Source organism: Pelodiscus sinensis, chromosome 20 (genome assembly GCF_049634645.1).
Source record: "Pelodiscus sinensis isolate JC-2024 chromosome 20, ASM4963464v1, whole genome shotgun sequence".
Taxonomy (NCBI): Eukaryota; Metazoa; Chordata; order Testudines; family Trionychidae; genus Pelodiscus; species Pelodiscus sinensis.
The window spans coordinates 18,146,408-18,158,981 of NC_134730.1; the positions used below are offsets into that span (position 1 = coordinate 18,146,408).

Below are 12,574 nucleotides of genomic sequence, written 5' to 3' on the forward strand. Positions count from 1 at the left end.
TTTCCAGACAGAATGTAGACAGGACTGACTGAGTGACCACAAAATACCACACAGCATACAAACAGTGCAGTGCTTGGTACTGTGAGTGGATCCAGTGACACCAATGGATTTACTCATGTTGATGAGCCCTACATCCAGTGTTGAGTATTTGCAGGATTGGGCTCTCCATATATAGATAGAGTAGCTAATGCATCTACTTATGCATGAGTAACTTGTTAGTAATGCCATTGACTTCACAGGTAATATTTTGCTCCCATGCACAAGTCTTTGCAAGAATGAGCCTTATTATTTTGATGTAGCTTCCTCTTTACTGAAGATGTAAATAAGAAAACCATTATCCAAGCAAAAACAGGCTTTGTAAGTATAGCTGAGACAGACCAGTATGTGTTCAAAATTATTAGCACAACTATTGCTCTTCAAAGCAGTGTCATAAAAGACGACCGTCAAGCTTGTGAACCAAATCTGAAAGTACAAGCTGTCATGGTGACAATGAAAAATGCCAGATTTTCTAAAGCTCTAGCAGCACTTAAATGTTTATTATTTTAGATGAAATGTACATTTTTAATCTTTTTTTATATCAAAGTCATCAAAAGTGCTAAATCCAACCACTTTCATTTACAAAAAAAACTCATTTTTTAAGCAATGCTTATACCTCCTTATTTGTGTTGGACAAATATAGTTACAAATAGCCACCTACCTCTATTCAAGAGCAAAACAAGTTTAATATTACTGTTTTTTAAAGTACCACTGACAACTCATTGGAACAAGCCAAAATGACCTGTCATCCATGAATCAGCTTTCTAAGCAATCACAGTTGGTTTTTTCCTTTGTTTTTCCACTGAACAACATAAGTCAAAGGCGACTTAGCCGCATGCTCTTTCTTTTTCTTTTTTTCTTTTTTTTGTCTCATCTCTTCAAATGCTACAACTCTTCCCTTGGTCAGACCTCACAGTGTGTATTATTTTTAAGCGGGTTTCTGGCACACCAGGTCAGGTGAAGTTATTTTCTTGATTGTTCACAGGGCTCCCTTTCCAATGGTATCCAAATGTTGACTAATTAACCGACTGCAGTTATGACAAATTTGTTTTCTGTGAAGGAAAAGAAAATCCACCATTTTTCACTCTCTGTCCTGGAAGAAATACCATTTTCTGTAAGTCTGTGATAAGACAGGTACTAACAATTCCAAAGAGGCTGCAAGAGTCTCTCAATCCAACCCATTTATATTCCAAAAAACGTGTGCAGTCTAACTTATCGATAAATAGTCAAATCGATTTACAAGGGAGCTCTCTTCTGGTTGAGGTTTTCCTGGTAGCCTCTAACCAAACAAGCTTCTTTGATTTGCCACAAGCGCTGTCTGACTCTCCCGTCTTTTGGCTTTCTTGTGTCGTTGCCTGATTTTCCAGCACACAGCACTCAAAGCCAGCAAGAGGAGTCCAGATGACAAGAGAACCAGTCCAAACACGGAGATGACTGAGCCGTGGGAGTTGAAGCTGTATGCCACGGCGGTGACCACCACTCCAGCTATAAGAATGACCACGCCAAAGGGGACGGTGCAACGATAACAGGACAGCTCCGCTCCTCCAGTTGCTGCAGTCAACTGGCACTCACTGACCAAAGGGACAGTGGTTACCACACAGTCATTGTTATTGCTCTTCTCCATCATTACAGGTTCGGGGTGCTTGGGAGCACCTAGAACCTCTTTAATTGGCTCATCTGTCATCTTGTGCTGCTGGAGTTTCTGGGCAACTTCTTAGGCTAGACTAGGTTCTGCTGATTAAGCCTTACACTGTGGAAAGAAGATGCAAGCATTCAATTGACAGGTCTTCAACGATCACACACATTATGGTAGCACAGAGAGATTCCAGTCCAGATATGCCCCCCCTTCCCCATGCTTGATGTTGCACAAGCTTTGATTGTACAAAGACTGATGCATGGGCTTAACTTTCAGCATGTGAGTATTCCTGTTGATCGTAGTGGACTGGATGGAGTTGATTTTAAATAGGGCTACTCCAGGGGTGGGCGATCATTTTTTGCTGAGGGCCATTTCGGAAATTTTTGAAGTGGCCCCAGGCCGGACAGGAAGGGGCAGGGCATCGAGTGCAAGGGGCAGGGCCAAGATATTTCCGGGTTCCCCACCCCCAGACCATGATTGGTCTGGGGGCAAGGGAGTGCCTTTGCCCCCCATCCCACATTCCCCCAAGGTGCCCATGCCCCTGGTGTGGGAGGAGACTTCCCTCGCTCCCCTGCCCCTAGGCCAATTAGGGCCTGGGGGCGGGAGGAGGGCACGAAGCCTCCTCCGCTCTTCCCCCAATCTGCGAGTAGTGCGTGGTGCTTCAAAGCACCACATGCTCCTGGCAGGATGAGAGGAGGCTTCGTGTGCTCTTCCATCCCCAGGCCCTAATTGGCCAGGGGGCAGGGGAGCAGCAGGGCCTCCGTGGACCGGATCCACCAGCTTGGTAGGCCGGATCCAACCTGCGAAGGCCCTTTTCCCCACCCCTGGGCTACTCCCATGCCTCAAGTTAAGCACATGCAAAAATCTTTGAAGGAACTGAGCCATTCAACTAGACAATTGCTTGTCCTGAGGGGGCCTGGACCAAATCTGTTTTCAGTTATATCTGTTCAACCTTACGTCAATGAGCTGATGTAAAATAGATGTGACTTCTTAGACTTCAGTGGAATTACTCCTGGTTATGTTAGAATAGAATTTGGGACAAGGAGTTTGCCTGTGTGAGTGAGCAGAATTTGGCCTGGTCTTTTCACATATCTTACACTAGAAGACTTATCGGGTGATGCTCAAGTCCTTAACTCGATTAATTTTTGGTCCTCTCTCTCTGCAGCAGTCTGGCGCCAGGTGAGAAGTCTCTCTCCATGGCTGTTGCAGCTCTAGCGGGCACAGCCAGGGAAAGGGTGTATTTCCCCTGGCTGGGGCAGGTACAGGTTTGTCTGTCCCTAGTGCTCCCCAGCCAAGCAAGGAATGCAGCAAACTGTGCACTTTTCCCTCCCTCCCTGTATGAATTGGAGAAGGGGGAAACTTCAGCCCACCCCCGCCCTTCCTAAAGGACACTTGGGAAATGGGAGGCTTGGGGCTTCTCTCTTTACTGTATGGTTTTATGAGAAGCAATCCCATTCCAGGCACATCCCATTTTTCCCAGCACAAATAAACCCTGATCTTGCTTTCAGTTATGATAAGAGGAAGCTTTAAACTGAATTTGGTGGCCCTAGTTCTTGCCATTTAGGAGAAGTTCTTGAACAAACAGACAGGTGGACAGACACAGATGGACGGACAGACGGACGGACAGACAGACAGACAGACTTACTCTCTAAAACATATAGTAGATATAGGCATTGCTCATTATCACAGCATCTACACTTAAGCCCTGATCCTGCAAAGACTCAAACAATCATTTAATTTTAAGTGAGCCTAGTCGCCTAAAGTTAAGCACATTAGTAAGTCTTCAAGGTTTAGGGCTTAAAAAGAAGGGGGAAAACATGTAAAATACAAGAAGCATCTAGAAATAAAACTATAAACTAGCAAGCAGTAATATAACAGCTTGATCCTGGGAGACGGAGTTTTTATTTGTAGAATAATTAGCTGTTTTTTCTTTTATTATTTTATTTATATACATAAAAATAAATAAAATCAGGAAGCTTTTTGCAGTATAAAGTGTCTGATCGTTATTAATGAAATTACTAGATTCCACATCTAGATTCCACATCTTTTCTTACACCTTTACTCTCGATACATAAATAGCACGTCACTATCTAGATCAAGAGATGTCTCCCGGCAGTAGGGAATATGTCAAATAAGCAATGCCACATATTTATTTAGTTTCATAATAGAGTGTTGCAACATCCATAACCGTACTTTACTTGCATTCCTCCTGAGGGACTGCATGCGGATGGGCTCTGGGAGTCAATTTTTATTGCAGCTTCTTGAAAGCACATTACAAGCATAAAAAAGGGCCAGATTCTGCCCTCTTTACTCAGAGTCAGTAATAAATAAGTAGCCCCATTGAACTAAATAAGACGTTGCAGAAGCAGGACCTAAATGCAGATAGGAAGTCGATGATACCATCTTCTCGTTTTTAAGGGGAATTGGACATCCAAATTCCCAAGTGACATAGAAAATCTCAGCCTAAAACGGTCTATAGTGTTAAACGCCCAGTTGTGATCAAATGTGTTTCGACAGTTGTAATATGTATTTCAATGGGGGAAGCAGAGTTTGAAGCTGGCCATGTAATTAATGAATGATTCAGAAAACAGACTTCTCATTTGATAAGTAAAATATGTTTGTTTTCTTTTTAAATGAACAGACATTACTCCTTTCTTTTAGGCTCTGCCACTGAAGACAAGGGGTATGTCTACACTAGCCCCCTAGTTCGAACTAGGGAGGCTAATGTAGGCATTCAAAGTTGCAAATGAAGCTTGGGATTTAAATATCCCGGGCGCCGCCATTTTTAAATGTCCCTTAGTCCGAACTCCGTGCCCGTGGCTACACACGGCAGAGAGTAGGTAGTTCGAATTAGGATCTCTAATTCGAACTACCTACTCCCTGCTGCATGTAGCCGCGGGCCCGGAGTTCGGACTAAGGGACATTTAAAAATGGTGGCGCCCGGGAAGATGCAAATGAAGCCCGGGATATTTAAAACCCAGGCTTCATTTGCAATTTTGAATGCCTACATTAGCCTCCCTAGTTTGAACTAGGGGGCTAGTGTAGACATACCCAAGTAGAATTGGACACGTGAGTAAGTATCTGTGCCAACTGGTGCGCGCTCAAGGCTTTCTAAATATTTAAGCATTATTTCAGGGGTTTTCCAAAGAAAATAAGTAAATGAGGTGCCCAGATCCCACTGACATTCAAACTCCTATAGGCTCAGTTGAATATCCCAGACTGAGGGTTCTTTGGAGCAGAAACTGTGTTTTGGTTTTCATCTGCCTGGGACCTAGGCTCTCATCTTTAATCAGGGTTCCTAGACACTACGACCATGCAGTAATGTACAAGGTGCTTAGCACAGTGGAATCTAAGTGCTGGGAAATACCAACAGCTGCTTTATTTTAAACCACTCCAACTCCTCCCTTTCAGCCATGCTCTCTCAACACCCCGCCACTCAAATCCCAGCTCATTTTGTATATTTGACAGCTCACTTTTCCCCCTGTGTCCTATTGGCTTTGAACAGTAAACTGTCTCTCAGGTCAAGGATTATTTAGAGAAAGGGGGTTTGATTGAAGGTTTCTAAACTTCAGATGCACCTGTATAGGGGAGAGCTTATTCTATGCCATAAACACGCTGTTTCAATGCATCTGGTCTGCGATCCTCAAAGGGATTTAAGCCCCCATTTCCCACTGAATTTCTAACTCCCGTAGGCTTCTTTGAAAAACACATGGCTACGTCTACCCTGCCCCCTCTTGCACAAGACAATATGCAAATGAGTGAAGCCGTGAATATTGCCGTGCCTCCTTTGCATACTTAATGAGCCACCATTTTTGCGCAAAACCCCTCTTGCACAAGAGCCGGGAGGAGGGGGTTGCGCAAAAAGGAGATGCCCCTTTTTGCGCAAAAGCCCCTTGTGCAAAATGGTGGCTCATTAAATATGCAAATGAGGCATGGCAATATTCACAGCTTCACTTCATTTGCATATTCTCTTGTGCAAGAGGGGGCAGTCTAGACATAGTCCATCCATTAAACTGCCCAACATCCATCCTTAATGGAATAGTCAGTTTTCTACATTTGCAGCCAGGGGTGTGATTCCCAGTCATATAGACGTGCTCACACTAGCTTTCATCGAGCGAATGCACTGAAAATATTGTAGCCACAGTGACATGAGCTAGCAGCTTCCCAATCACAAACCTGCCTGGACCCCATGTCTATATACTTTCTGTTAATTGTGCTCCTGAAGCTATACACTATTTATAGTGCAAGAGCTCGATGCGAGCTAGCACGTACATTGAATCATAAAATACTGGAACTGGAAGGGACCTCAAGAGATCAAGTCCAGTCCCCTGCACTTATGGCAGCATCAAGTACCATCTAGATCATCCCTGATAATGGTCTACATGAACTGGGAATCAAATCCCCAGTTTCAAGCACAGATGTATCTGAGAGGGCTCCAGAGATTGCAATAAATCTGAACAGATTTCAGAGGTAGCCATGTTAGTCCTTTTCAGCAAAAACAACAAGGAATCCGGTGGCGCATTAATAACTAAAAATGTTATGATGGCATAAGCGATCATGAGTTGCAACTTACTTCATCAGATGCATTAAGTGAAAGAAAAAAACAAATAGTAGGGGTACAGAGATTGGAGCATGACATCTGTCAAATTTCACAGAATAAATAGACACAAATCAGACATCAAGAATGGTAATATACAAAAACCAGTGGGAGAACAATTTTAACCTCCCTGGACACACAATTATAGACTTGAAAGATGCCATCCTCAAGCAAAACAAAACAACCCTCACACTTTCAAGAACAGGTTGCAATGTGAAACTGCTGAGCTGGAATTAATATGCATATTTGACACCATCAGAGTGGATCTGAATAGGAACTGGGAATGGCTCTCTCATTACCAAAAGTAATTTTCAACTTTAGGTATTCTCACCTTCTTATCCACATCTAAACCTGACTTAATTAGATCTGATGTAACGCTCCCATCTCTAGAGCCCTAGTCTCTGGGGTTTTTTCTTTCATTTCATACATCTGATGAAGTGAGCTGCAACTCATGATATCTTATGCCATAATGAAATTGTTGGTCTTTGATACAACTGGACTCCTTGTTGTTTTTGATAAATGTGGAGTTAGCATGCTCTAATTGCATCGTATGTATTCAGGCATTTTCAGACCATAAATACCCTGTGTAGACATGCCCCTTGTTTGTTTAATAGACATATAGTTTCAGCCCCCTACACTTGTTCTGTGCCCTCTTAATTTGTGTGGGTTAACTTAATACATTGTACCTCTCCTTTAAATGCCTATTGCTGACTCCCTAGAGTCCCTGTCCCTCTGAGTATGTAACCCACACACCTTCTGGGGGTGCTGTACTATCCAATGTAGTTTAATTGAGACCTCTTAGAGAGAGATTAATGTGTCTGCTAGCGTTTAGCTCATCATGTTCTAAGCTCCATTGGTCCCAGGTTTGATTATGTCTGTTGGCATTACAGTTCCATGACAGTCTGATATGCACATTCCTAATAAACCTTGTATCACACTGGTGCATAGTCTCAAACTTCACAAAATCAGGATAAGTAAGTGCATATTAAAACAGTATGTGGGAAGAAGCTAACTTGCCTGCCATGAAGCAATGTCGGAGTTACAAAAAACAAAAATAAGAAACACAAATGCCTCCCTAAAAAGTACCAAAATCACCTACAGCCTAAAGCTGACCCACTCAAACTCTTATGCAAATCTCCCATTGCCTTCAAAGAGGCAGGCTGTTTCTTTACATCAGGGCATAAGTGCACAAATATTAATTAACAAAAACATGCTAAGCCTATCCTGAGTTATTTGACCGGAAATAACTGAAACTGCTCCAAATGTATGATGTAAATGTGCACGCTCCTGGGAATGCAAGGGCCAGATCCATTGCTGGTGAAGATCAAATGAATTCTAATTGACATCACCTGGAGAACTCATCCAGGGTTATAAATAGGAGCTTCTAGGCAGGGCACACAAATATACCAACACCACTGTGCCTTAGTTTGCTTTTAGTGGTTACAGCATTCTTTGTAGTCACAAGGTTTTTCTCCTAAGCAGCTATTTTTACTGGGGCAAAAAGGTTACAGCAGTTATTCAAAAGGTAAAGCTATAGAAGGGGGAGTGGGATGTTTTATTCTAGTATCCACTAATAAAGGTAAAATGAGATTTGCTTAACCATATCCAGCTGCGTGTGCACCTACCATGCCCATCTGAAATCCATCACAGCAAAACACTTGGTACATGACTACAATGGGGGGAAGAAAGGGGGTCAGGGAACTTGGTTTTAAAAAGACTCCTCTGTCACTATGAGGCAGCAGAAAGAGCAGCTCCAGGCTTTGAAGTGTTAGTGGTTGTTGGATGATGAATTGGACATGATACGGCTCTAGCATGGAGGGTTCCTACAAGAAAAGAGTTTGGGTAAAATCAGCTTTTCAGAATAAGGCCCCTGCGAGGAAGGAAGGGTCTGCTCTATATTGCCTTCTGAACAGTCTGGGGGATTTTCTACCTCCCTAGTGCTCCACTTTAGTCCCCTTTCTTGGTGCCAGCAGCCTCTTGCATGTGACCTGGTGTATTTCCTTGGATGGCCACCCTCAGGCTTTGTCTACACTGCAGGGTTTTTGCACAAGAAACTTTTTGCGGAAGAGATCTTCTGCAAAAACTTATTGTGCAAAAGCGTGTCCACACTTCAAAAGCAATGTGCTTTTGCGCGATAGCATCCGCACTGCATGGACTGATGGCAATTCACAGAATGGCCATCAGAGCACCTGTGCTATTTCTGGTAGGCTCTTTTTATGCAAGAAACCCCTGTGGAACATCCACGCATGCCTTTTTACGCAAGAGCTGTAACTATTCCTTATGGGGAGAGAATAACTCTACCAGCAAAAGCCCTCTGTCCCATCGATTTACTGTATTTTTTTGTGCAGAAACACGCTTGAGGTGTGAATGCGCTGCCGGTTTTTGCGCAAAAACCTTGTAGTGTAGACATAGCCTCATTGAGCACTGGAACCCAGGGCATCCTGACCCATTAACCCATCCAGCAAAGGAGCTTGAGGGAAGATGGAGTGGAATCTTATTTAGCTGAATAATGTAAACCTTAGCTCCTCATCATGGATACTAGGTTATTTCTAAGCATGAACCAATTAAAGATAGCACTCTGGGAGAGACTCAGGAGATGCAGGTTCTAGACTCCACTTTTCTGCTGGATGACCTTGGGATGTCAGTTCACTGCTTGGTGCCTCAGTTTCCCTACATGGAAACTCTGGATCATGATACTGACCTCCCTTTTTAAAATACTTTGATTGACTGATAATGTCCTGCTTTTCTACAGGACTATTAGGGTTCATCTACACAGTAGCACGTAACTTGAAATAAGGTATGCAATTTGAGCTACGGAAATGGTGTAGCTTATTTCGAGAGAGCCTATTTCGAAATAGAACATTATTCCGACAAGTCCCTTAATCCTCGTGCAGTGAGGTATACGGGACATTGGAATATAGTAATAAGCCCGCTACTTCAAATGTATTTCAAAATAACGGGCTTGCTGTTAAGATGCGCAGAATGCAATTTTGGGATAACAAATAGCGCTGCTGTATAGACGTATCCGTACACTGAAAACTTTCCCTTTTACTCAATCCAACAGAATCCCCTGTTACAAGTTGATGAGCACTGTTTCACTGTATTTAATGTAAGGCTCTCATTTTCTTTTTTGCGTTTTTAAATACAATTTCTAAGGGCTCAGAACCAGAGCCAGAGATAGGCAGATCTTGGAGCAAATCAGTGGGACGGCAAAGATTTATGTTACTAGGCATATTCACCATTGGGACGGCAAAGATTTATGTTACTAGGCATATTCACCATTGTGTGTGTGTGTGTGGGGGGGGGGGGTGTCTAGGATCCTTCTAACTCTGCAGCATGGCCTTACATTTGAGGAGGGCAATAAATACATGGGAATAATTAAACTGAAGTTATTTTTTTAGATGTTGCCTAGACTGCACAAATATCCCACAAATGCAAGTGTGCATTTGCACAAATACCATAAGGCTCTGGAGAATTGAAGAAACTAATATGCCCATGAATCTCTAAAATACATTTAGCTATCACTAAGATAAGCTAAGATCTCCTTTCTTATCCTCTTGAATAAGTTGTGCCTGATGCCTAACAAAATGACCAGCTGAACTTTATATACTCCCTCCCTCCCCCAAAATTGTATGGTATTGTCCTGCTCTAGGAAAAAACTGAATTACCTTCAAATTCCCACTAGGTAGTTGTTAAAAAAAATTCCTTATAAAATGAATAGGATGGCACAAATAGTCAAATCACTAAGTATGATATTTGTACTAAACAAATTATTGTCCTGTACCACACCTAGAAATAGATATGTTGTTCTGGGAATGATTTGCCTCTACCCTTGAATATTTCAGTGGAAGAGCAGTGCTTTTTTAAAAGATATTTCTCCCTCCTACCCTGCAACAAAACTGCATCCACAAAGCAAACTTTTTCCCCATTCCCCATCAAAGTAGGAAAGTGGATTGGGAAATAAATTTGAAAAGTGGAATTTGTGAAATCTACAAATTAAGTCTCATTTTCAAACTCTGAAAGGTTCCAATGCGGTGCTCTCAGGAGGTCATGCTGACTACCATTGGAAAAGTGTAAAAATAGTTGGAGTGTGCCACCCTTTGCAGCTTTTTGCATTTTATGCAATAGTGGTGGAAGGTGATTAAGTTTGTTACACAGACGTTCTGGTCCTGATTCTTTGTAATTCCTTTGCACTTACTCTTGGGAGTAAGTCTTCAGGATCGGTTCCTGGGATAAGAGGTGCATGTATATATATTCATGCAGGCTGCATCAGAATGTGGATATGGATGTTGAAGTTGGTTGCTAAACCAAATTCTGGCATGCAAGAATTACAAACAGCTTATTGCTCTTTTTCATTTCTCAGTCACAATCGGGGAAGAGGGGAGTCTGCACTGTATGCCGTTCCAAATTGCAAACTTTTCAAGACGGAGACTTTGCTTTCACACGTGTTTGAAATATACCATGCACCCCAAATGTACTGTAAATGAATAAATCATGCCTATAACCAAATGCCAAATATATAAGAGGAAGCATGACAGAAGCTGTCAGACACCCCACTATTACAGAATAGAAGCAATTCTTTCAAAGAGCCTTGATCTCAGAAATTCCTATTCCACCTCCAAGTGAAGAAGAATGACGTGCACTACATATTGTACCTTTATGGGGGAAAGTTCTACGGAATGTAACAAGATTTAAACCAACGGACTTTTAATGGGGTGCGTTAGCCACTGCTCTAAACAACTTCAGAATTTCAGAGAGAACGAAATCCTTTCTTTAGTTCGCTCCCCCCACCCCTCGTTTGCCCAACCCTATCAAACAGCAGGTAAATTCACCAGAATGGCCCGACCCCCCCAAGTTACCGAAGTCTAGTACATTCGGGGAGGGGGGGTGTCTTTCCCCCCAGTGGCGCTCCTTTCAGGAAAGTTTTGCTGAGTGGGGGAGAACGTTTGTACCTGCCGGAATGACAGCCACCGCTCACCCGGGCAGGGGACTACGTTCCTCGGGGCTGTTCTTTAGGCACCAAACCCCAGAAAAAATCCCTCTCCGCATCTTGGGCTGCAGCAGCTGCCGCGAACGTTCGGAGCCGGGTTCAGCTGCCGCGAACGTTCGGAGCCCGGTTCAGCTGCCGCGAACGTTCGGAGCCCCATTCAACAAAGCGCCTCCGCGGGCCAGCGCCCCCTCCACCAGCTCGCCCGGCCAGCCCCGGCGCTCTGAAGCCGGCTGCTGCCGAAGCCCCGGCTCGATGCCCAGCCGGCTTGGACCGGAGGCACGACAATGCCCGGCGCTGAGCGCGCTGCTTACCTTCCCCCCAGCCGGCGTGGAACTGAGGCAGCCAGCCCCTTGCACCGCCGCGCACACGGCGGGGGGCGCCAGGCGCCGCACAAGGGAGCGTGCACAAAGTGCCGAGCCAGCCTGGAAGACCATTAAGGGACCGGAGGAAATGCGGCAGGACGGAGCTTGGCTGGACGGGCCCTGCCTGCGGGAGGGCTGTGTCTCTTTGGAGCAGGCGGGCCGGAGTTGTGGGAAACTTTGTTTCTCCAGCTGGGCAGGAGGGGCGCTGGCCCGGGCCATCCAGCCCTCAGCAAACGGGGCCTGGCCTAGATCCAATGGGGCCTTGGGGTGCTGGGGGAATAGGAATAATAATGGCAACTATGTACTCCCTCCTCTGCCATCCACCCTGCACGGACCCCCACTCCCACTTTCAGGTCACCACGCAGAAAGTCAGGCTGAGCCCAGCTAATGGGCGCTGGACAGTCACCTAAAGCAGTGGATTTCAGACTTAGGATCATGACTCAGTACTGGGTTGTGTAAGGTCGGGCACTGGGTCTCATTGCTGCAGGGTGACCAGTGGGGGTGCTAAGGCAGCTACCTGCCTGTCCTAGCACCACAGATTGCGCTGTGCCCCAGAAGCAGCTGGCAATAGGCCTGGCTGCTAGGTGGGGGGAGGGACGGGAGGGAGAGCACACAAAGCTCTGTGCACTGACTCTACCCCAAGCACTAGCTCCGCACTCCCACAGAAGGAACCTGCTGCTGGCTGCTTCTGGGGCGCAGCATGGTCTGTGGTGCCAGGAGAGGCAGGAAGCTGCCTCAGTGCCCCCGCTGCACCGCTGACCCGGAGCTGCTCAAGGTAAACCCCTCCTGCCCCAGCCGTGACCCCAAAGCCGAGGCTTCCCTCTACAGCCCAAACTCTCATCCTCAGCCCCATCTTGGTGCCCACACTCTAGTGAAATTATGTTGGGTCGTGGGCCTCAACAATTTTCTTCAACTGGGTCATGAGAAGAAAAACCTGCCATAAATAGAAAAAG

The 12,574-nt window shown here is 44.8% G+C and overlaps 1 protein-coding gene across 3 annotated transcripts; it reads right to left on the bottom strand.

Moving 5' to 3' along the window:
• Positions 1-515: 515 nt before the first annotated feature.
• TMEM100 (transmembrane protein 100) lies at positions 516-11,918 on the bottom strand. Of its 3 annotated transcripts, none has more exons than XM_075903830.1 (2): positions 11,571-11,918; positions 516-1,786 (listed from the first exon to the last, which is right to left on the bottom strand). In XM_075903830.1, exon 2 carries the CDS (start codon positions 1,718-1,720, stop codon positions 1,316-1,318), a length of 405 nt encoding a protein of 134 aa, XP_075759945.1. In that variant the 5' UTR covers positions 1,721-1,786; positions 11,571-11,918; the 3' UTR covers positions 516-1,315. The 3 variants fall into 3 exon arrangements, with proteins under 3 accessions (XP_075759945.1, XP_006125208.1, XP_006125207.1); XM_006125146.4 differs by lacking the exon at positions 11,571-11,918 and adding an exon at positions 11,222-11,564; XM_006125145.3 differs by lacking the exon at positions 11,571-11,918 and adding an exon at positions 7,895-8,512.
• Between the last annotated feature and the right edge of the window lie 656 nt (positions 11,919-12,574).